The 25,361-nt window shown below is 39.0% G+C and overlaps 1 protein-coding gene across 2 annotated transcripts in view; it reads right to left on the reverse strand.

Moving 5' to 3' along the window:
- Positions 1-13,187, reverse strand: part of st3gal2 (ST3 beta-galactoside alpha-2,3-sialyltransferase 2) — a 34,253-nt gene extending 21,066 nt beyond the window's left edge. For both annotated transcript variants that reach the window (XR_006011831.1, XM_041996694.1), the window contains exon 1: positions 12,744-13,187. Coding sequence is in view for 1 of the 2 variants with exons in the window: in XM_041996694.1 (XP_041852628.1) it covers positions 12,744-13,154 (411 nt within the window). In the remaining variant the exon portion in view is untranslated. The remainder of the gene's footprint in view (positions 1-12,743) is intronic.
- Between the last annotated feature and the right edge of the window lie 12,174 nt (positions 13,188-25,361).

Raw genomic sequence — 25,361 nt, forward strand, 5'->3', positions numbered from 1 at the left:
TATCTGACTTTTATGATCATGTAAATGGGCTCTGCAGGCCTGGACTGGCCCACGGATGGAGTGGATGGATTCTCAGTGGCCTGATTGGCCTTCTTGTAAAAAATAATAACAATAACAATAATTTCAGATGATCTACATCAGTGGGGCTGATTGGCCTGCCTGGAACTGGCATCCACTCACAGATTAAAAGATTTGTTCTTGTCAGTTGTCACTAACAAAACTAATGTTCATTGGTCGGAAGCCTAATCGAGATTCTCTTTGAGGGTGTTTTCACACTGCCACTGTTTGGTCCACTTAAAATGGACGGGACGCCACGCAGACGCCAGGAGGTCGGTTGTGGTGCAAGTTCCTGTCAAAACTTAATTTGTGCTTCATTCTTCATTGTGTGGTTTGTTGTAGTGCTGTTATATCTGCTGTTAGCTAAAACATAAAGCTGCTGTTTTTTCCAGCCTTTGGATATAATATATATATTGGATTTCGTGGTGTCATGGATAAGATATCAGTTAATATAATGTGCTGTGTTAAACTGACGTGGATAATTTGATACTATGGCTGATTGGTCTGTACACAGGTCCACATCTGTCCTTGTCCAACTCAGAAATGGCAGCGAAACTGTGCTAATGAGGAACATTTTATTAATCCAGGTTAAAAGCTGACAAGGGAACCTTTTAACTTAATCAGTGTGTCGGTGTGTTAATCTGGATGTAAATGATGTGATTGCAGCTTTTTATGCTTGTTGGTTAAATGCTGATGTCTGAGGTTTTAGTAAACAACTCCTGTTTCTATTCTGTTTCCATGGTAAAGACATGTCTCATTTAAAAACTGAATATTAGATCTCCCTAATGAATGAAATGGAAACCTAATGGAATAAATTACTAACAGAAAAATCATAGACGTTAATGTCTGGCTGCTGAGATCAGAGAAAAAAACTTTAAAGCACTGTTTCTTATAGATAACATTCCCTGTCTGAACAATCATACAGGGAACGTTATCTAGACGAAATTCAGACATCAGGTGGAACTGACCCATATAAGCGTGGGGAACGGTCCCAAAAATCTAGGCTCAGTCAGGGACCTGCAGCCAGTGAGCCTTGATTCTGTATCACCTGCAAGCAGGTAGATTTAGAGAGAACAGTACATGCGTCTGGTCACATTGTTTTTGTTCTGCTGTCCTGCAGTCCCAGTCCTCTTTAAAAGGTTCATGTTGTTCCTGTCAATCAGTCTGAAAGAACTGCAATTCTAATCATTTTAGGGAAATAATCCCTGTATTTGTTCAATAATCAATGTTATGTATATTTCTACAGTTTACTCCAGTAAAGCTGGTAACTGCGCCTTATATTGGACTACAGCCATCAGAAGCTTGTTTGTCACTACAAGTGATTTAATTGCTGTTTTTTTAAATACTGAATTGATGTAAGGTTTTAGTATACATATTCTTATATTATTTGAATATTATAGTGCTACTATTAATGTTTATTTTTGTTGGAAAAAACATTTTAAACTTAATGCATTTTCATTAATACTCAATAATTCACTTGTTTTCATTTTCCCAACAATCAATTTTATGTTGCACAAAATATTGATTTATAGAAATTCAAAGCATCTCACTAAAGTGTTACTGGTAAGATAAATTCTGATGTGGATCTGACTGTGGTTTAGCAATAACACTGGGAAACCTACTGGTCAGTGCACAACATACACAAACCATTTTAAGTAAGTAACAGTTTTCTCTTCTTCACAAGGATCTACCAAGCTTCGTGGTACATGCTGCTTAAAAAAGTGTATTTGGTGTGTGCATCTCCAACCACCCTCCCAGCCTGAGGTGTGCTAGCAGCCTGGTCTCCTCCACATCCGTCGCATCACGTTGACAGCATCCTCCAGTGAAAGCAGGTGTTCTGACCACTCTCTAATGTCAAACCCACGGTCTGCTAACATCCACAATAATTAGTTAATTATTATTATTATTATAGTACATATTTTACATGTACTGTGTAAATACTTGCATACACATTTACATGGACTTGTCTTGAAACAAAACATGCACGAACATCTAAAGACGACACAGATCACACTATGGAGCGACCGGAAAATGTAGCTTACAGTGAAGTTGCAGAAAAAAAAAGAATGGAAACTAAAGTCATCAATCACTCCACCGAGAAAATGCCTCGAACAACAAAGCATACTCCCTGGTAACATTTGAAATATGGGCACTGAGTTTTTGTTTCCAGGTTGAAAACTAAAAGAACCCAAACCATGTCGCAGTGGTCTGCCATTATGGTCAGTTCAAAACACAACAAGTCCTCACCATCACTCAAAAATAAACCAGAAAAAGTTTCCTTTCAAACAGCTGTGACTACACTCTTGGCTATGCTTTGCCGGCGTGACTGCTAATCCCACAATGCTTTGCGGTGTGATGTCACAGTCCCGAGCTCTATTAACTAAATTCGGATCATAGACAATTATTTGGGGACAACTTCTGGCTGGAACATATGATGCTGCTTTATTCTTAGCTTGCACCCGGGCACAACCTAACACAGCATCTCTTCTTCTACTCCAGTAATGAGCGCCGTATCACTCCACCTCCTCTCCACTGTAATAGCAGCACAATATAGTCCCAAAACAAAAATGAATCTCATCTTACACTAGTAACGTTTTATGCTCAGTAAAGGTAACAGCGTTGTAACAATGGAAAAGGTAGTTAGATTACCCATTACTGAACAAAGTAACGCTCTTCATTTACTCTCATCATTGCTCTTTTCTAAGTTGAGTGAATTTTTCATTTTCTAATGTTGCACAAATCACATCAGGTGAAGTTGCTGTTGACCACGTACATATATATATATATATATATATATATATATATATTACAGTAAACAAGCATCTAAATGATTTGCTGACACAATGATACAGTAATGTTATTTAGCTCAACATAGCACCATCAGTAATACGGGAGTCATGTTTGACTGTTGTATTGAACCTTTTGATGGGGGTACAGACGAGAGAAACACTGGACTAGGTGTTTGTAGTTTTATGTGAATGTTGGTCTAGAATAATGAACTTTGGTGATTAATTAGTCCATGCAGAAATAAACATTCAAATGGTGTAAATAAAACATAAAGTAATCCAAACAAAAATAAATCTACCATTAATCCATCAACATACACCCTTCACTTTCTTAACTCTAAACATCTTAAATCTAATTTAACTTTACTAATTTCACCTCATCGTAGAAATAAAACTTCTGCAGCTGAAGGTGAATTTGTGATTTAAATTCTGTAAACGTCTACAGACATCAACCCAGACATGCAATGCCGACGTGTGATGGCTGAAGGTAATATAGTCACAAACCACACTTCAACAGCTGTAAACAGACCAAAAAAGGACACCAGGACCATCTGTGAGGCTGGCGAAGCCACAGACAGGATAATAATTGATGCATCTGCATCTAAAGACTACTTGATATGCAGGTCACTTTTTATTTATTTGAGGTCAAAAAACAGGCTTAAAAAAGCAAACAGTAAAATTTTGAGATGGTTTTAAGAAGCAGCAGCATTTACAGCTCTGTTCTGGTTCACTTCTTTCATATTCTTCCTTCCTTTAAACTCAGTTTTACCCCTCTCATCTTCTTTTATGTTACGCTCTTACACCTCTCATTACACGTCTACTCTTCCTCCCATTTATTCTTCCTCCTCTCTCCTGGTTCATCACTTCCCCTGTTGCAGTGTGACCTAATGACTTAGCAGAATTATACTGCACTTGCAGTTTCTTAGCATTTCAGAGTTGAACTTAAGATGAAGCTTTGAGTCAAACCCAACCAGAAAAGGACTCCACACAGCACTTTTGTAAAAAGCAGTAACAGGAATAAAAAAGAAATAAAAAAGCCATCAGAGTAACAAGTCTGTAATTAAGTGCTTGCCATCTGTCTCCTGCATTTCCTCAGATGACAGATTAATTTAGGTTTTTCTGCCATAACTCAATGCCGTTTAAGGAAAACTCTGTGGCCGACTGCTTGCTCCACATCAGCATGAACGCCACAACATGTGACTGGCAGGGATGCAGGGGCAGCATGTTGTACTTGTAAGCTGGGATTGCTTGGCTCTGCAGGAGGGGGAGGTGAAGCTGAAATCATAATTACATAGCATCTTCCATGTAACTGATACCCCCATGCGCCAAATATAAAGTGACAGAGCTCCAGGTGAGGTTAAAAAGATAATATTCTGTAAAATTTATTGTTAAATTAACTTTGATTAATTTCATGATATAAATAAAACAGTTTATCATCAAGTCGGTGCGTTTAAACCAATTTAATCAAAGCTTGCACAACCAATTTTTTCCACACTTTATTTAGTTATTTCAGTATTCCTGTCACAGTATGAAAGCAACCAGTGGAAAAAAAGAACTAAGACAAATGAATAAATGCAGTCCTCAAAGCTCCCGTTATCATCAGCAACTCTCAGGAGCTGTTGGATCACCAGTTTTAAGAAGAGTTTCAAAATTTTTCACCACAGGCCCAAATAAATAGATAATAGTTAAGTTTTTATCCTTGATAGCATATTTAAATAGATGTTTTTAACATATGCTAAAAGATGATGTGTCATACAGGTAATAGCATAAATAATACTACCACCTAATGTATCGGGGCATTTCCACAGGCACTGCAGGGCTCTTTAATTTGGCACTTGTGGAGGGGTAAATTTGCTAGTTTCAGACTTCTTTTCTTTCACAGAATTTCTGATTAAATATTCCTGCAATGGGATGGATTTGTGCTTTTAAGGGGTGTAAAAGTAACACCAGAAATATTCTTGACCTGCTGATCCCATAGACTGTATATAAAAGATGGACAGAGCCTTGGTGAAGTCACCCGTAGGTTTCTGAAGAGCAAAAGTCAAGCTCGTTGGGCGGTTCCTGCCATCGCCACCTTGGCAGGATCACGCCTGCCTCCGCTCCAGGAAAATACAAAAATGGTCAAAGTGGCGGAGCTGAGAGGGGGGCTGTGAGTGTGGGGGTGGATAATTAACATCTATCAAACTCCAAGCTGCCTGTAGCTAAGAGCTAACCAAGCTAACCCGGAGCTAATGGTAGCTAACCAGCTAACAGAGGTAGGCGGGCTAAAGCTAAGGTGCACTGTTAGCCGGCTAAAAACCGCGGTTGTGCTGCACGCTCCCTTCTTGCCGCAGATATTGGATACAAGTCAATCAAAAGGACACGGCCCTAATAAATAATAGAAAAAATTTCACCTCCCTCACAGTTGTCATGAAGGTAAACTTGACCTATTAATCCTAAAATGGATTTTTGTACCAGACTTTAAACATGTTTATTTCTGCTGTGAAGTTGGCCTTTTTAACATGGGAGTCTATGGGGATTTGCTTTGTTTTGGAGTCAGCCCCTAGCGGATGAGAATTGAACTGCAATTATTTGCACCTCTGCATAGGCTTCACATTTCACTGCCGGAGGTTGCTGCTTGGCTGATCCTCATCTGGCGACAGACAGCAGCTCAAATCGTAGCAGGAACAACTTCCAGCAGCACTTCCTGCAGCTGCCACAACCTGCCGCAAGTCTCCACAGCTTTCCAGAGCTGCTGGAGCTGCTGACAGGCCAGCGTAACAGTGCTAATGGCTCAGACTGATACGGTTCAGGACCACCTTGTACATGCGTAGCTGAGGAGATTCACGAGGGGAAAAGTCTTCCACCTCAAAGACCGCTCTGTGGCCTATAGGTGCTTTGTGAGTCTTGCTTTCCATCTTGCTAGTGGCCGCTGAGCGGCTATCTGTCAGTCATTTCTGCCAGTGTGTCCTGATCCGCCCACCCAACCCTTGCAGTTTCTGGCATTTTTCAAGATTTGGCAGTGGGTGGAGTTATGCAAAAAGTAGGGGGTGGAGTTAAACTTCAAGGACACATTTAAGTAGTTGTCACATTTATTTTTTTATTGTATGTTTTTATTTCTAGTTTTAATAAATTTCTCAATGCTTTATTTAATGTATTTTATTGTGGCACTTTTCACCTTCCATATAAAACATTTTGTCAACCCCTTAATGTCTAAATTTATCCACAATTAAATTTTTTTTTAAATAAAAACAGGAAGAAATTTGGAAAAAGAACAACAAAAAGGTAGACTGGAATGAAATCAACTACAATTAAATAAATTAACAACTATCATAAATATAGATAAATAATCTAGAAGTAAATACTAAAAAGGGGGGAATAAAGGCAAATAAATTGATTAGTTTAAAATAAATAAAATCAACAAAGACCAGAAGTGTTTTTTTTTTTGCAAATGTACAACATTGGGCATCGAGGGGTTAAATGTGGTTAGAATCTTGGGTGTCTGAAAACTAGCTTTAAGCTCTTTCCAATGTCAAAAAATAAAACTGTGTTTACAGATTTTAATGAGTATTTTACAAGAGACTAACTATGAAAAAAGCTAATTTGTATAATAAACACAAATGTATTTACTTTGCAGAGGAAAGAGAGGATTTAAACATGACTCATATTGCTGAATAAACACACAGATCAATAAACACACAACACAAATTCTGCTGCTCATGAAGCTGCTGGAGTCTACTGTCTGACGTGTGGCTCTGTTTTTAATGGCATACAGAGGATTACCCACAAAACCTTCAAACCACAGTACCCTCATACTGTCTGCCCATATTTCACACGCTGGTTATCCATGTAGAAAACGCTGGCTCCGTTGAACAAATACATCTGTTGTCACCTTCTGCCATTAACCCTTTAAAGCCTGACCCAAGAAAAGATTGGGTAAAAAATTCACATTTTTAAAATCTGAAGTCTTTATTTCGCTCCCTAACATTATGTAAAAGTATTATATTATATTTACAGTGTATTAAGGCTTTATGTGGTATGTGGTACAATTATTGTAGTGCAAAAGCTGTCCACCAGGGGGCAGAAGAAAAGCATCAGATGGTGGACAAAAGCGTTTCAGCAAAGTTTTTACCATAAAGTGATGCAAAGGATATCAGAAACTGCATGAATCACGTATGATAGATACGGTATTAAAGGTTTAATTTAGAAACAGATTTATATTTCATGCATTTCATATATTTATAAAGCAAATGTGTCGAAGCAACCTAAAGTGCTTAACAGAAGAAAAAAACATGGAAAGAAATAAGAATTAAAATAATTTAAATTAAACAAAAACAATAAAGATGTAAAGCTGATCAAATTGTCATTGATGCAGAAAGATAAAGATGTAGAAAATCTAGATCGTTGTCAAAATCATCTGTAACTCAATTCTCAACAAATTTTTATAAATTCTGTTATAGACATCATGCTGATTTACTATTAAAAACTGGTTTTAGTTACTGTGGGCTTAGATATAATCTAAGTTTTTAATGAGTATTTTAGCCTCTGGTTTCCTGTAAATAAGATTTCTATATCAACAGGTTCCTTGATAAAGATTTTATAGCCCAATTAAACTTTTCCAAAAGAAGCAGAGACAAATGATAAACTCTTCTGCAGGCCAGACAGTCATTACACAAACATGGCTTAAAACACTGTTTATCTCTTATTATCATCTTAACTTGATTATTATTTCATCTGCTTTTAAGAAGGTTAAGTTTTGGTGTGATTTAAAAAGTGATTTAAAACACTAATAAATAAAATTTAATACAAATATGAGTCCAGTATCTAGGTTTTGCAGATCTATGTTAAACCACAGAGCTTGTTCATTGATAATAAATCATTTAAATCAATCATGTTGACTGAACTCAGACAGGTTGAATACTTTTAATAAGATTTTTAAATCTGTGATGACGGTTTCCATCACTCAGTCACGCAGTCACGTGCACAGCTGAGTTGAACCGGGTTTCTAAGTTACTTCAGGCATAATTTTGTCAGATGTTACTGTCATTATAAGATCGGGATGTTGACGCAGAGCAATATGCCAGAGGGTTAATATACACTTGGACAAAACTGTTTTTTACAAAACTGTAAAATTTTGGAGGATGTGTGTATTACTGTGGCCCGTTTGAGTCTAGGAGAGTATATATGCAGGAGTTTGAGCTCTAGCCGCGATATCGGGGTACAACGTGTGTGGTGCTGTTTATGAGTTGAACCAATCAAAGAAAAGCCGAATGAGGAGAGAAATTTAAACAAAGTGACACGTAGAAGGAAAAATGGTAGGAAAGTGGTAGTTGGTCGGTGTAAGGAACACAGCTGGTTACAAGAACAAGGGTGTAGGTGAGTGTTGATGGAGGAGGAGGTGAAAACCACTGAGATCTGACATGCAGATCATTTGGGCTATCAGCCCAGAGTTTGTACACGAACACCAAGCTGAGAATATCCAGTGTCACGGAATCATACGCTGAAGATCAAACACTGTAAAAAGAGATTAGTTAAACCAACTTAAATGAATCGTTTCAATTGGTAACAAATGATTTAATTAAAGTTTATTCAGCTTGATAGTGTTTGAGTTAACCTAAAAGATTCAAGTTATCCCAAATAAATTTAACTCATCCCTAAGTAGCTAAATATTCACATTATAATTGATAAAATAGTGTGAAAAATATTTAAATGGATTACTTTTACATTTCTAGTTTCTAAAATGGGAGTATTTTATGGTAGTAGGAAATATTTAGACATTATTTCTTCAGTCAGTAGATTAATTTCTGCTGCTGGATGAACTCAAAAACCATGGTGGTGCTGGGTGTTACTCCCTGGTGCACTTTAACATTCACACAGAATGGAATTTTACAACAATATTGTTTAAATAAAATATAACACAAGCAGTGAAAGACATATTTATGCAAAAGCAATCATAAAAGGTTCATTTCTTGCTGCCTTCCCCACAAGTCTTTGCAATCTTTGCACAGTTGGTACTAAATTATTTGAATAGGTCTGTTGAGTTGAACTAACTTAATAAATGAACTTGGATAAACTTAATTAAGTCACTTGTTACAAATGAAAGCAATTAATTTTAGCTGGTCCAACTATTCTCTTTTTCAAGTTAACCGAGTCAGTAAGTTATCACTAAACAAAAGAATTAATTAAGGGGTTGGAGTAAACTACAGTCCAAAATATTCTTTTTAAAAAGAGCTCTGAAGACGTTTGGTTATGTGTAAATTACATAAGGAGTTTGACTATAGTGACTATGGTCAAGAAAATTGTATTTATTATTTGTCATTGTGATCCATCGTTGACTTCTTTTCAAATATTCAAAAATGCTGAACGGACAAAACTTCTCTTATTTCAGTAATGTTGTAAAAACTCTACTAAACTTATGTTTAAAATCAACCATTTTTGCTATATGTTCAGAGAAAAGGTTACTCTGTTCCTTGATGGACAAAAGAAATTTGAGAATATTTATGAATTCTCATGAGAAAACCAACATCAAAATAAATTTATAATCTGGATTAATCCAATAAAGTTCATATTGTCTATAATTTTTATAGCTGATTTAGTTCTTATGTTATCAGACAGTTTTATCATAAACCTACCTGACATGTTTCGATGGTAATATAATCTGGATTGTTTTATCTAATTTTAGGAATCTACCAGCCACATTGGCTGCTGACCATTGAAGTACAATTTAGAGGCCTTGTGGTGAGACTACCATTCATTTAACCCGCTTGGAAGAACTTGATCAGCTATAACTCATAAGCATGTCAAGTGTGGCGGTGCATTCAAGGCATGATTGGTTGAGCTTAACGTAATTATTTAAAGAGGCAGAATCTACTTGGGAGTTTAAAGGTCAAGCGTATGGCTAACAGCATTTCAAAGGCTAACAGGTTTGTACATTGTGTCTTGCATGTTTAGTCTGTAATGGTTTTATGTGGGATTATGTGCACCACTCAGTTAGTGGCATGCAAACAAACATGTTAAAACCTGTTAATCACTGAGCTTTTAAGGAGCTAGTAAGAATATTTAATTTTTTTGGACAGTCGGGCGTGCCATTTTCTCTGCTTTCAGTGTTTCGGTTCGATGCAGCTTTGTGTTTACAAGCATGCTAGTGATATTATCCTTTCTACTCTCCTCTCAGATATTAGATCTAGATTATGATATTCTCTAGAAAAATAAAGATAAAAACAAACAAGATTCTGAGGCAAAATGCCTAAAATGCTTTATGAAGGGTGACAAATTTAAATAAATTAAATGAGACTTAACATGAACACTAATATGCTGCCTGGAGCGGTTAACTCCAGGGATTAAACTGGGAAATCTTGTGGATGAAAGATGTGTACTCCACAGATTAAGCTAAAGCCGACAACTTTAATAGTGTTTGTAAATGAAAACCCCAGCTCCGCTCCTTTTACAAAATGTTAAATAATTCTCAACCGTACAATTTCAAAAGGGAATTTACAACTAGGGATGGGCCGATACCAAAACTAGCATCAGAAATACTCATCGATCCTACCAAAAGTAAGGGGTTCATTATCGGCAAGTATTACGCAGTCTTTGTTTTGAGTTGGTAAGCGGAGAAGCAGCTGCACCTTAGTCACTGTTGTGCTAACATTTAGCATTAATGGTATGTTAGTAATTTGGCATTATTACTCATTAGAAAATCCCGCTAGCAAAACAGTGACATGCCTCATACGCAGGGCTGTAGTTTCCAGAGGCGACATGAATGTTGCCAAATTTACCACCAGCGACTTTATAAAACATTTTGGTTGAAATCACGTGAAAAAGCACAAGTTTGTTGCCTTACAGCAAATTGGCAACGAACCACAACAATAACAAACATTGGCAAATGCTTTTAAAAAACAAGAGGAATTTGCAGAAGAAAGCCAGAAAGCCACCGCAGTAACAAATATCTTAGAATTTATTATCCTGGATTAACAGCCCCTGTTCTTTGTGGAAATATGTTCAATGTTCATGTCCATTTTCAAGATAGTTTTTAATGGAAATTCTTTGATCCAAGTTTATTTACTCAATAATTAAAACAGTTCTCTGGCCATCATGGACTTCAGATGTATATAAAACATGAATTAAATAAATAAATATTAAGGCTGTCTAAAATTTCTAAAATTCTCCTCCTCCTCCTCTTCCTCCTCTCTCTCCTGTTGTTCCGTGACTGGCTGTAGGTGATCAGGTGATCGGCATCTCTGGTTCCAGCACCGTCTTTCTTGTTGCACTTTTCATTCATCTGAGAAGGAGGAAACTAATGGTTCGTGGTTCATCTTATATTTAACCCAAAGTATTGTTATTGGACGCACTAGCAATAGCAAAAATTTATCATTCTCATGTCAGTCAGGTCCATGTCACTGTCACGTGAAGCTGAAGAATGAAATGGAATTTATAGACCTCTTAATAAAATAACACTGGTATCGCATCCATACTCGGTATCAGCAGATACCTAAACCCCAGGTATCGGTATTGGACAGAAAAAAATGGCATCAGAACATCCCTACTTACAACTCAGTTAGACAATCTAGTTCTTTGGTATCAAACTGGTTTGACAAGTCAAAATGACTGAAAAGAATCAACTGAAACTGAGTTTAAATGTATTGATCTGCTCCAAGGCTGTATTATGCAACATAAATCTATCCTCATTTCAACATACAATCAGCTAATGGAGCCAGATGAATAGCAATGACATAAAGAAACACACCCTCACTGCTTCCATAAGAATAAAGAGTGTAAGTAGCAGGTGGGTGCAGCTAATCCAATGCACTTAACTGATCATCAACAGTGTGAGCATCTCTGTAAAAGCAGCTTTGTTAGTTTGATGTTCTGCAGCATTCAGGTGTGTGTTAACACAATACAAAGGAGGAAAGACATTAGCAATTATTACCAGGTCAACTACAAGGTCAGACAAGGCAATAATAAATGCAAGTATCAAAGAAAATAAAAAAAATCCAAGAGCTACATTTCAGACTATCCAGGCCTCAGGTCGCATGTTAAATGTTCATGTTCAAAACAAACCAGTTAGAAAAAGACTGATCAAGTATGGCTTGTTTGGAAGAGTTACAGAAAAAAAAACAAGAACATGGCAGCAGGGCTTAGGTTGCATTGTAACTGCATCTGAATAAACTACAAGACATCTGGAAAAACGTCCTTTGGACAGACCAGACCAAAGTTAAGAAAACCAAACACAGCATATTAAAGCAAACACTTGTTAAGCACGGTGGTGGAGGGATGATGATCTGGGCTTGGTATGCAGTCATTCAGTGGACAATGAACTCTTCTGTATATCAACTTATTCTAGAGTCTGACTAAAATGCTGTGGTGAGATCTTCAGTAACGTGCAAACCTCAATAAACTGAAGCAATGATGGAAAGAAGAGTGGATCAAAATTCCTCCACTGCCATGTGAGAGACTGTTAGTCACGAAAAAACAAAAAAACAACTAATGTTTAAAGTTATTGCTGCGCAGAATTTCTATAAGCTGCTGGATCATGATGTAGACAGTTTATTCACACACTGCTTCTTCATTTGTTACTTTGATTTAGTTAAATAATGAAACTGGGTAAAATGACATGTGTTCTTTTTTATTAAAGATTGTATTTACATCATCTTTAACATCTGGTAAGGACAAGGATGAGCTGATGGATAAAACATTGAGAAGGGGACTACTTTCTTTTTTGCCTTCTTATGTGACTGTAAACTGGCTAATGTCAACCATGACCTTGCACGGTAACATGGATGCAGCTGCGTTTGGCCTTTTATATGTTGCTCTGCTTATCAGGACTGCAACCCAAAAAAATCCTGCACAGAAATCAGCATCTTTTACTTTGAAACTACTGCAGCTACTAAAAAGTGAGTACATTTAAAAGATGTGGTTACTTACCACCCACCAGTAGTAGACATCAGGGGGCAGCTGGATGTTGTCTCTGGTCCAAACGGGAGAAATGTCTGGGTCATAGTTCTCATCGAACCAATCGGAGACTCCAGGATCTCCAACACACCGAGGGCAGGCACATGTCTTCTGCAGCTGAGTGTCGGCTGGTGACAGCTGGTGAGCCCCCACATAGTTGGGCACCAGCTTCACCCGCCTCGACTCCTCCCACCCAGGTGGCTCCAGGTAGTTGAATCCGACGCCCCCGCGCAGGGAGACAGACACGAAGAGTGAGGTGAGAAAGACGAGAACCAGCGTTCCGAGAAGAACCCAGAGTCTGCGGGAACATCTAAGCCTGCCTCCTTTCTCTGCCCCATCTCCTCCCGCGCCACTACCTCCACCTATGACCACCCCTCCGCTCATCCAAGGCCTGAGCTCCGACAGTCTGGGAGCTCCCCTGGGTGGGCCCCCACTCCAGGACCCCCAACCCCAGCCCCTGTCTCGGTGGAGCGTGGAGGACGGGATGCGGCCCCCCCATGGCCATGCCCCCACCCCTGGGCCTGCCACTGTCCCCAGCCCACCACCACCTCCTCCTGCAGTCCTGGTCAGGGTGACTAGGACACCCCCACACTCACACTGGACCACCTTCTATGTCAGAGCAGCAAACACACACGCTGACACACAGACGGAGGATGATGTGTCAGAGTCGATTTGTCTTACAGTCAAGCTGTGCACCCTGCGATGCTCCAACGGCGTCTCTCCACCTACTCTGTCTCTCTCTCCTCCGTCTCTCCCTCCTCCGTCTCGCTCGCCTCTGTTTCTTTCTCCTCCGTCTCTCCCTCCTCCGTCTCTCTCTCAGCACACACAAACAAGTTGAGACTGAAGCCCACAGCTATAACCTCCCTCCACTCCCTATGAGGTGAACTCCCTTTCAGCTCGGAGCAGCTTCTTCCACCCTTTTAACCTCCTTTTATTCCTCTGTCTTCAAGTTCTGAACTTTCCCCCTCCCTGCTTTCCACCGTCTTCATGCCCCCCCGTCCTTCCGTCACTGTTCTGGCTGATGGGTGCAGCAGGTCTCTCTTGTGTTCTCTGCCATCTGTGTGGACGGCGAGCTCGGCTCCTGCACTCGGCTTTCTCGCTCTGCACTGAAAGTGATGTAGCCGAGGAAAGCTGGCAGATCAGTGGAGAGTGGTGGAGAGAGGGAGGGAAGATGGGAGGAGGAGCAGTAGAGGAGAGGAGGTCTGTCCTGTGGGGTGTTTCATCATGGCTCCAGTCATCCTTGACAACAAAAAAAAAAAACACTTCCCCTTTTGTCTTCTTCTTTGCTTAATTTTTTTTTTCTTTTCTCTTTACTTAACCACTTCACTGCGCCTCTTTTTCAAGCTCTCTTTCACCTTTTTGAGTTAATTGTGTGCAGAGCTGCTTGATGAAAAGAAGCTACTCTTTCCTCAAACATGAAGTTTTAAAAGTTGGAGCATAATTTTTTTCCTGATGAACGATTGTGATGAAATTTTAATAAAGATATAACGCTCAGATATTATCAGATCTCATGGCGTCGTCGTGGAAGAGAGTGCAGCATTTCCAACTTCTTGATGCCTGCGCTGCAGTTTAGGGGTTTTGCCAAGTTCTGTTTTTTTTTTTTTTTTTTTTTTTTTTTTTTTTTTTTTTTTGGCATATAAGATTTAAAGTTCAGGTCCAAAAGTTTAAAAAGTCTTTCTACTCTTCATCATTGCCCCCACAAAGGTAAAAAGGAAAAAAGACAAAGGTAAGATGATTTTCCAGGAGGAATAGTTAAAGGATAAGTTTTTTATGGTGACTGATTTTCTGGATGCAGGACAGAAGTGACGGATAGAGTGAGGTGTGCAGGGTGTGACTAAATAAAAAGACAAAACCAGTCAGCCCCAAATCTCATCTTCTCTCCAGCTGGCTTTGAGAGGATGATGAGCGATAGGGTGGGGATAGCATCTGTCCTTTAGCTCACAGTATGTGTGTGTGAGCATGCTTTTCTGCCTGTGATTTAATGTGGATGGTGTTAAGCTAGATTTGGACACCCTGAGCCAGATGCACTAATTTAATTGTGTTCTCCAGCTGTGCCGGCGCGTGATGTGCAGGATGTGGCCTATTGGCTGTCGATGGGTGTGTCACCAAGCCGCTGAGCTTAAGGTGGTTGCTGCTTAGCTGTGATCCACTGAACTGTAATCCCAGGGTAGGACCCCTGCAGGGCCCACTTTACACCAGCTGTCAACCCCACCCAAGTCCAAGTGATGCCCTGTGAGCACCTGCTTAGCTCACCTGCACAGACTAAGTTATATGTTTTCACGTCAGAAAAAAATAGCTGATTTTGGTGTTTTGGGGTTTGTGGAACCCTGAGGCACAAATTGCTGCTTCCAGTCAAGTTTGGAGATCAGTTATTTCGCGGTAAAAAAGACATGTTTTGTGGGCTTGAGGTTCCAACTGGGTCTGCTGGTGTCTGGCATGAAGTCTGGATTCCTGTACTGTAGAAAACCTGCAGAGACAAAGAGGGATAGAGGTAAAAGTTGGAAAGCTACTGGCCTTCATTAGCCTCATTGACCACATAGTTACATTAAATCTTTTACTTTCTTCAGTATAACAGCTCACATTAGCAGTTTTATCCAGTTTTATAGAAAAATAAATCTTTCCCCCAGACATTAAACTCCTTCTTCTTTTCATCTATATTTTTCTTGCTCAAGATGTCTTTCAGACATCCACCACAAGAGACAAGGAGAAATATAGCGGAAAAAGAACCCAGAAAATCTAGTCTTTCCTGTTTTGGTGTCTGATTGAGACTGAATAAATTTCAAGATGTCACAATTTTGAATTGGAAATTCTGAAGTAGACTGACAGCATATGGACTGAAAGAGCCTGGGTGGAATACCAAGCAGAGAAACTGAACTCACATGTGCTGCTGTGCTGAATGTTCAGGCTTCTGCAGGAAGATGCTGTCAAGCTGCAAAACTTTGTGTCCCAGCTGTTTTTTTCTTTTTCTTTTTTTGATGTGTGGGTGAAATTGCTTACTAATTAAAATTTAGGTTGTTTTAACACATTTAACGAATATCTGGAAAAGGAAAAAAACATTTTCTTCAAAGCTGAATATCTGTTGAAAACCTTGCACTATGTTATAAGGCTGTGGAAAGAAACATGAGTTTAAATCCACTGATGTCATAAGCCATGAAAAACATGATAAATATCTGGAGGGATTTGGGTAAAGCTTATAAACCTTGTGTAAATTGTTGCTGTGAACTAATAAGGGGAAAAAAGTGTACACTGTGCTGAATCTTTAAATGGGACTTTTGAGATCAGAAAAGACACAACTTATTGTGTTTTTAAATGAAGAAATGATGAAAAATTTCAGGTTGGACCTGCTTTTTCCTTCATAGCTGCTTTCATTCTTGTGATAGATTAAACAAGGTGGTGGAAACCTTCCTCAGAGGTTTTGCTCCATATTGACATGACAGCATCACACAGTTGCTGCATCCATGATGAGAATCTTCCGTTCCACCACATCCCAAAGCTGCTCTATTGGATTGAGATCTGGTGACTGTGGAGGCCGTTGGAGTCCAGTGAACTCATTGTCATGTTCTAGAAAACAGGTGGAGATGATCTGAGTTTTGTGACATGGTGCATTATCCTGCTGGAAGAAGCATCAGAAGATGCTACACTGTGGTCATAAAGGGATGGACATGGTCAGCAACAATACTGACCATGGTTAAACCAGGCCACGTTGGTACTAAGGGGCCCAAAGTGGTCTAAGAAAATATCCCCCACACCATTACACCAGCAGCAGCCTGAAGCGTTGATCCAAGGCAGGATGGATCGATGTTTTCATGATGTTTCCACCAAATTCTGAGCCTAGCATCTGAATGTGGAGCTAAATGGAGACTCATCAGACCAGCAATGTTTCTCCATCTTCTATTGTCCAGTGTTGGTGAGTCTGTGTGAATTGTAGCCTCAGTTTCCTATTCTTAGCTGACAGGAGCCACCCGGTGTGGTCTTCTGCTGCTGTAGCCCATCTGCTTCAAAGTTGGACGTGTTGTGTGTTCAGAGATGCTGTTCTGCAGATCATCTCCAACCATTCTGCCCATTCTCCTCTGACCTCTGTAATCTTTTTCTCTTGAAACCCTAGAGATGGTTGTGTGTGAAAATCCCATAAAAACTCAGACCAACAACCATGTCATGTTCAAAGTCCTCATTCTGATGCTCAGTTTGAACTTCAGCAAGTTGTCTTGACTATGTCTACGTAATTAAATGTATTTACTTGCTCTCATGTGATTGGCTGATTAGATATTCGTGTCATCAAGCAGTTTAAAATGCACATAATAAAGTAAACAATGAGGGCATTTGTTGCTGTTTTTAAAAACCAGCTTATTCCACCTTAAAATATTTTCATACATAATTTTGATTAATCTTGAATGTAAATATAAAATGACTTATTACAAACATTTGAATCTTATCTTTTTAAGGGCCAGATTATATTTACCTCATTTTCTGATGCCAAATTTATTATTTATTTCTGCAGTCTTTTTTATTTCCATCTTGGGCTCTTTTCAGACACGACATGCATAACATTATTAGTGTCATCGATCTCTTAAAGCAATGGCATTCATTGTTATACATTATTCAGACACTAGTTTATTTTAAAAGTACTCCTTATGGCTTCAAGGGAGGCACAAAAACACTTATAGAGACTCCAGAGAGATATCACCATAAGAATTCATATCAGTGTACCAAGTGACCAGTGATTGTGTTAAATACAGCAGTGATGAATGGAAGCATCCGAAAACATCACAACATTTTTACATGTTTAAAAATCTTAAACAAATGCTGTTAATATGTTATTTGGCCATTAAAAATCCTGGGAAGCTAACAAGCATGCTATCATTAGTCAGCTGCAGCTCAAATGCTCTAAGTGGTCTTCTGTTGTTCGTTTGGCTCATTGTGAACAAAACAGCTCAGTTCTGCAGCTAATTATTGAAAGTAAAAGCATGAACGAGGAAAGTTTGGAAAGTGCTGTTATTCATTTAATGATGGGATTTGTCAGATTAACTAAATTAACCCACCGCTGCTGTGTCTGTTTACGTGTCTGCAGTAGTTCAGATTAAGTAATGCTTAAATAATCCAAATGAAAGGCCACAAAAACTCATTAAACATCCCAACATCCAACTTACAGCTGTCCACCCGAACATCCTGCGCTCTGTCCCTCTTTACTGAAAAATGATGATTTATAGCGCTGAACACAGTCTACCTTTCTTTCAGATTATTTTCCATCACTCCATTTCTGATGTATTGCCATGGCACCCAGTGAGCGATCCAGGGTTGTTACAGCAACACCAACCACAGAGCCCCCAACCTTGACCTATCTAATCAAAGCTGAAGAACTAGGACAGACTTCTTTTTTCTTCTCTCATTTCCATATTTGCTTTATAAATCACATCTTCCAGGGCAGAATATTCTGGAAGTATTGCATAAATTGATCATTGTAACTGGATGTCCCCTTGGCTGTAAAAATGAACTGACAAAACACAGATTTACACAAAAACATATGCAAATGTGTTGAGTTGGCAGAGCATGTAATGTTGCTCCAGCTGCATATTGTGTTGCAGATTTACAGCGTGAGCTTTATCTAACTGTTACACACTGTTTTCTCTTCGGTTTCTCATTTGGATCCTGTGTAATGGTATTTTAGCATTCTTCCAATTTATCACTTAGGCTTGAGGACACAATTCATTTGAGCATGAAGCTCGCCTCTGCCCCTTTAGCTCTAATGAGAAATGCGTCCATTACTCATTATTGTGAAAGGAGAGGTAAAATGCACTAAGGCAGTTGTCAGTGAAACAGCTTTCAGCATTTTTCACTGTTATTGTCCCCGTTATCCATTAGAGATTACACAGAATTGTCTTTTGAATGATTCAAATTGTCCCTGAACACTTGCACACCTCTGCACGGTGATTACAACTCAGATACACAAGACAACAAAGTTAATCTATAATTTATTGATGCAGGCAGTCGGCAACACGCTGCAGCTCAGAGGTAACATGTTTTCATCAGCCTAACCTGTCGAGGGGTTAGTAAATTTATATACTTTGTAGCAGCTTCGGTATTTGTGAACTCGACTGCTATGTTTTGTATTCTGTTCACTTTTTGTGCATCACTCTGTCTGCTGAGCGCTAACATTTCAGTGGCACTGAGCGAACCACTTTAAACTGTCAATCACCTCACCCACGTCCCCTGCATGCATCTACTACATTTTCTGCTGTAGGCGTACCCATATTCCTGTCAAATTCCAGCTATTAATGTCAGCACCTTTTTAAAGCTAGCAATTACACCCAAATACCTCCTGCCAGCCTCATCTCGGTAAAAAATGGCTTTTAACATTTGTCAGAAAATTTCTGTCCCTTTTCTCTTTCTGCCTCTTATTTAGTGCTTCAGTCCTTTACGCCCATCATCTAACTCACACTGAGGACTAAAGCACAAATCTAACCATAGAAATGGATTTCATGCATTTATCAGGTAAATCTCTAGCCAGACATTTACAGCTGCCAAAAGTTTATGAAACTTTAAGGATTTTCTCTATTTTTAATAAGACACATCAATTACATTTTAAAAATTAACCGACTAAAGTATATGTGAGCCAGAAAAGTGTCTGAAAATCTGGGGCAAAATTAGAGTCCAGCATTTTCAATCAATGCCTTTCAATAGATCCAGGATTCTAAACAGGATTCTTTTATTTTCTCTGTCAACAAATTTAAAAAAAGAAAATGTTCTTAGTGCCACCTACTCGCTCTGGGATCAGCTGAACTCTCCTACAATCCTGTGACAAGTTAGGCTGTTCTGTATGAACGAAGAAAGAAATCATCAAGAGCCAGAGTTCATACAGATTTTTACATTTCAAAATTTCCTAAATCTGCAAAAACATAAACTCCGCTCAGGAAGGAAATAAACTAACCAGCGCTACCTATTCTCCAAATACATTTCCTAAACATAATGATCCACCATAAAAATTATAGACTGCATATAAAGATGGACGTAGCCTCTAATGCAAAAGCGCCCCTTTGTGTCATTCTCTTAGATGAACAGAAGGGGGCGACACCTCTGGTTCCAGAAACAAGATTATAGTCTGTAACAGTGGTTACAAGCAACAGTGGGAGCAACTTTGGGCTCGGTGTCTTCTCCAAAGACATTTCAGCATATGGAGGAGTTGTGGAGTGGAGGTAAACTATGCAGGTAGTGACTGTGTGCATGTGCCTGCAAGTTTACAGTTGCGTACACAAAAAATTGGGTTTCATAAACCTGGATGGCAATAGCTATTACTTTAATCCGAGGAAATCAACATAATAGAAAAACAAAGATGTAATATCATGGCGGCTAAATCTAACTTTTATCAACAATATACATACAGTATATATCTGTTAGGTATAGGAAACGATTTTCTCATTTTTTTATTTGACATTTAATTATAAGAAATAAAACGGTGCATGCAGCTATCACCTCGATACGTGACAGACTTATTCTAACCAGCACCTGGTAGTAATGCATTGTTACCGCTGCTAGTGAAAGAAGTCCGGCTCTTCCTCATGAGAGCCAGCTCATTTAACTCTCAAATAGTTCTTCATTTAGTTACGCTAGAAGTTTCTATTTTAGCTTAATTAAGCAATTACGAATGCTTACTATGTTGATAAGCAGTTTTTTTAACTTGTCTTTTTCACAAAGCCTTATATTTATGCATTTTTGGCTATTTCACCGTAACTTTCAACTGAACACAGAACCACAGCAAACAAATCAAATAAAGGCCAAAGTCTGAACATTATGAGACTTAAGGTTCACTAAATGTCTCCACTTTTTACCAACACACCTGTACATCCTGCTTCCTGTGACAGTTTACCAGGCCTGTACCACTACACTCCCTGTCTCCTCAGTGTCTGCCACCCTTTCTTATTTATATAAATGTATGATCCTAGTCTTTCCTGGCATGTGATTAGCCACATAGCGCGCCCATCAAAATAAGCCCCGCCCCTTCGAAAGATTCGTGGTGAGTTCCTGTTTCCTCGTAATTTTGAGTGCCTGAGAGTAAGGGACTTTATTACCAGCTTGTTGGCATTCCCACAGCACCAGTTCAGAAAACATAGATGCCTCCAAAATAGCAGATTTGTGAGCATCTACAATGACGCCGTATAAAACTAGAAGTCACAAAGCAACTGTAAAAATGTGCACCACGAAAGCACCGGAGATACTGATTTAATAAACCACATGCAATGATGAGAAATTTCACGATGTTTACACTAGAAACTTAATGTACACAAAACATATTAGAAAGAAATTTAATAAAGACAACAATGGACTGCAGGTCCAGTCATCTCAATATCTTGACCAAATTCCAGATTTTGGCGAGTTCTCCGTTCAGGAAAACTAGGTCACTTTGTCATCTTCAGCACAAATTCCTTCAGAAAACGAATTCCAAAGACAAATGGAGCACACGATCGGCCCTTCCTGACAGAAGGCGACTCTGTTCTCTAATCATCACAAGGTGGTGTGATTTTACCAAGCTGTTTACTGACCAAGTAAAAAAATACTTCAGTATTGCTAAACTTTGGTATGAAGTGTGTGAAATCCAAAGCTAATGGACAAATATTAGAAATAAACCACTCAAACTTGGTTTGAGGGGTTCCTGTGTGGCCTCTGCCAGGTAAAGCTAGCATATCATTAGTCCACCCCGACTATGAACATCATCAGAGTGAAGCATCCAACAGAAGGTCCATCCACAGATCAGCAGTCAATGGCTAGTTCTGTCACCAGACCAAGCAAGTGTGATGTTAGACATGAGGATAAAATAGTGGACCTCATCTCACAGCTTCGCATTATTTTTGTCAAAGGTTTTTGAAGTTTAATGGGATTTGCACGAGTTTACGGTCCCATCAAGAAAAACATCAGCACAAGACTGAAAAACCTCTTAGATGATACTGTAGGTGAGCTGAACACTCGGATAGCGGTGCTGAAAAAAGGTCTCTCACCACAGATTCATGGACAGTCCTGTGTCACGTCACATTACTACATACTCAACTAGAAAACGCACCAAGCTCCGCTGCAGACCAAAGTCATAACGAGGTGAAAATACTGCCCCGAATGTGTGGAACTGACAATACCTGAACCGATCTTATTCTTACCTGCCTGGTGCTGCTTGTTGACCAGCAAAACAAACACCTCCTTAAGCCAAACCATAGATCTGCATTTGCATGCTAGAGCATCTGTGTGAGCCCCTTCCAGGTTTAATCACCATTTTTAATTACCTGCCTGTTGCCATCTATCAGCCCATCGTTTCAAAGCTGCCATTAACCTGCCAGGATATCTTGTATCGCTTCCCCACCCCACATCTACTCTCTTTACCACCCTAATCTTCCCATTTTAAATCTGGCATCAGCAAAATCCTGCAGTGGAAACATCTGTTACTAGAAGTTATCATAGTGTTGACCATTTTCAATTACATTTTCCAATAACCTTATCGTACTATACGTCTCCACCACCTACTTTTTTTTTTACAATAGCTTGTCTTTTGTAATGATTTCTTTCTTATTACTTTTCCAACTCTCATTCAACATCTCATCTCTTCCAGTTTTGGCCGTCTGGTTGTGATATTAAAAGACTGATGCTGTCATTGCAAGCACACTGCATCTTTTCTGCCTCATCCTTCTCCATGCACGCCATCTTCATTTCTCCTGTCTTCCTTCTCTGGTTTCCAACATTAGCCTTTGTCTCAGCTTCATAAAGGTACTATTAATTTTCCATTTTCTCAGCTTCCCTTGCTGTCTCATCTGTCGTTGTTTTTCACAGTTCCCGTCTATCACCCTCACTCTTCACGCTTCAATCATGCAGCAAATGGCGTGACTCAAACAATAAAATGCAGCCATTGTGGGTGTTACAGTTGTCTAATATACCTCCTGTGCCCTTCATCGATCCTCGCCCCTCCCTCACCTTCCAGTTTGTGTACTGACTTGTGCTCTGCATGCCAATGTTTCATTAAAACTAATGCAAGAAATTCAGACTTTCTGGTGCAAATGGGCATTTTTTTCTAATGTTTTCCAGTTCAGATTCATTTTTAAAATGGATCCATTCCGGTTGAGTATGCAGGCCCTTTGCTGTGACACTTAATAAACCTGATTTAATCTACCTGACGTAAGTAGAAGCTTACAGCTGAGTGTATAAGGAAACCTCTGCAGCATTTGAAGCATCCAGAAAGTTGAAGGTGTTTGGAACCAACAGTCTTCCTAGCTCTGCCCACCCCACCACACTAACGAAAGAAGAGTACTCATTAGATCAGAACAAGAATCCCAGTCGTTTTGACAGCTGCTTTGTGGAGGTTGAAGAACTTTACAGAAGGAAAACAGTTAATGCAGACCTTCAGCAATTTTGGCATTTGTAGAAGCAAGGCCAGACACACAAAGCGTGCTTACATTTTTCCAAAAAGCACCTGAACAACTCAGAACAGAGACGCAGAGTCCACTGAAATAATGAAACAAGTTTTTGGTCATAAATTCCAACACTGGGAAGTCAGACAAGGAGTGCTGAACTGCAACATCATTCTGGGGATGTTTCTCCTTCACTAAGGTTTATATTCCAAAGACCTGAAGAATACCACAAAATAACCCAAAGTGGTTTAGAAAAACTCTATCCTGGTGGTTCAGCCAAAGTCTGGACCTGAATCCAGTGGAGCATCTCTTTAAAGAGACGTAAGAATGACTTAAACCTTCACAGCAAAAGCATGTCAATGTTTTAGAAATATTCACTGGATGATTGTAGTTTAACATAATCTGTTTTTATTATGCAATCATTCCATCTTCCCTGTTCCTTCTCAGTCTGCCACCATCGCATCGTTTTCCTTTCCCTCTACACATTTAGTCTTATTTGGTCTGTTTCAATGGACACATTCACAGTTCAATCTAAAAACATACAGTATCTGTAGTATTGACTCTTGTCAAACACATGAATCAATTGAGTCTTGAACTGATGCTCTTTAAAGGTTTGTTCTTGTGGGGGTGGAGGAAGTAAGCACCAGTAAATCTCACTTGGTTTTTGTCTCCATATCAATTTATCTAACATGTCTTAGACCCCTGACTTTGAAGCAACTCACCATCTGGAAATAAACAAAGAAAAAAAAACTCAGCCTTGAGCAGTACAAAGAGACAATCAAAACAGAAAAAAAATATGCCAGATGGGAAAATAATTCCAGACACAACTGAAGAGCAGCTAATTTGAAAAGAAGATAATGAGTCGTTTATCACTGACTTTAAGTTTGCCAGCAGAAAGCCTTGCTTCACTACTGAGCTGTAGCCATGGTAACTCACTATCTACATCCTTGGGAAGGAGATAATTCTTTCACTCCTGTCCTCAGTTAATTGTGTCATATTCAGCCACTGATTAAACAAAGACTGTAAAAATATAATCCTTTAAATTCAATTGCCACTTCATACAGTTTAGCTATTCCTGCTCCAGATGGATAAATCCATCTGCAAGCTGGTCAATTGATTTGAGTTGTTATTTACTCAGACTGAGGTGATCTGAGTGAAATCCCTGCAGTCCAATCCTCCAGCTAAAGTTAATCAGGAATGAGCGCACTAAAATCTTGGGGTAAAATCGTTGCCATGACACCGAGGAAACCATATGTGCTGGGTTCAAAAAACAAAGCCATGACAAGCTTAACAAAGCTGATCTTTGGGATGGGACACAATATCTCAAAAGGGGTCCCTGGAAGGTGGTGGATCATGATGATGTACTGATGAATTGTCATTATCTATAAGATTGTAAATACAAACAAGCTATAATTAGACACATTATAAATGCCAACACCATAAATCAGCTCTAAAATAATAACACGTTAACAGTATTACAACATTGAACATGCAAAAAGTGCATTTACTCCTGCAATCACTTCCTTTTACTTGCTCCTTTCCTTTTTGTTTTTTCTGTTATGTGCACAGAAAATGTAAATATCTTCAATAAAAAATTTTAAAAAGAAATTCCTTTCGTCAGGTGGCCGTAGTTTACAATGGATAACAACAAAATGGCCTCTTCCCTCAGTATGCTTTATGTTTTCCATTTAGATTTAGTAGAGCTGCACACACCTCAATTAGAAGCCAATGAGGTAAAAAAAAAAAAAAATAGTTAGTTTTCAAAGCTACCCAAACCTCGAACCAGGAAGTAGCTCTGACTGAATAAACAGCACAGTCAGGTAAACTGCACAAATATCATTTTAAGATGTTAATGTTGAATACACCCCCCTTTTATGTGATGTTGAGATGGGATCTTTATCTTCCTTTTGTGCTGTAAGGCCTTTAAGACCAAAAGTGGGAAGTTTGAGTGGGTGGTACAAGGTGTGGGATAAAATTCCAGGCAGATATTTTTAAAAGGAACTAATATTTTTAAACTTTTTCTGGTAATTCAAAGTGTTGGCAAGTCATTTCTGGCTGACATAAGCAGTAAGTATATGTGAGTTATGTTCCTTCACATTTTTGTCTTTGCCACGGCCTCAGCTGCAGCCTTTTGAATTATTTGAGAGCTCTGCATTTGCAGAGTGTGATTACCTACTTTGGCTCTGTCAGCACGAATATAATTAGATGAGCT

Source organism: Melanotaenia boesemani, chromosome 10, assembly GCF_017639745.1.
Source record: "Melanotaenia boesemani isolate fMelBoe1 chromosome 10, fMelBoe1.pri, whole genome shotgun sequence".
NCBI classification, from domain to species: Eukaryota; Metazoa; Chordata; class Actinopteri; order Atheriniformes; family Melanotaeniidae; genus Melanotaenia; species Melanotaenia boesemani.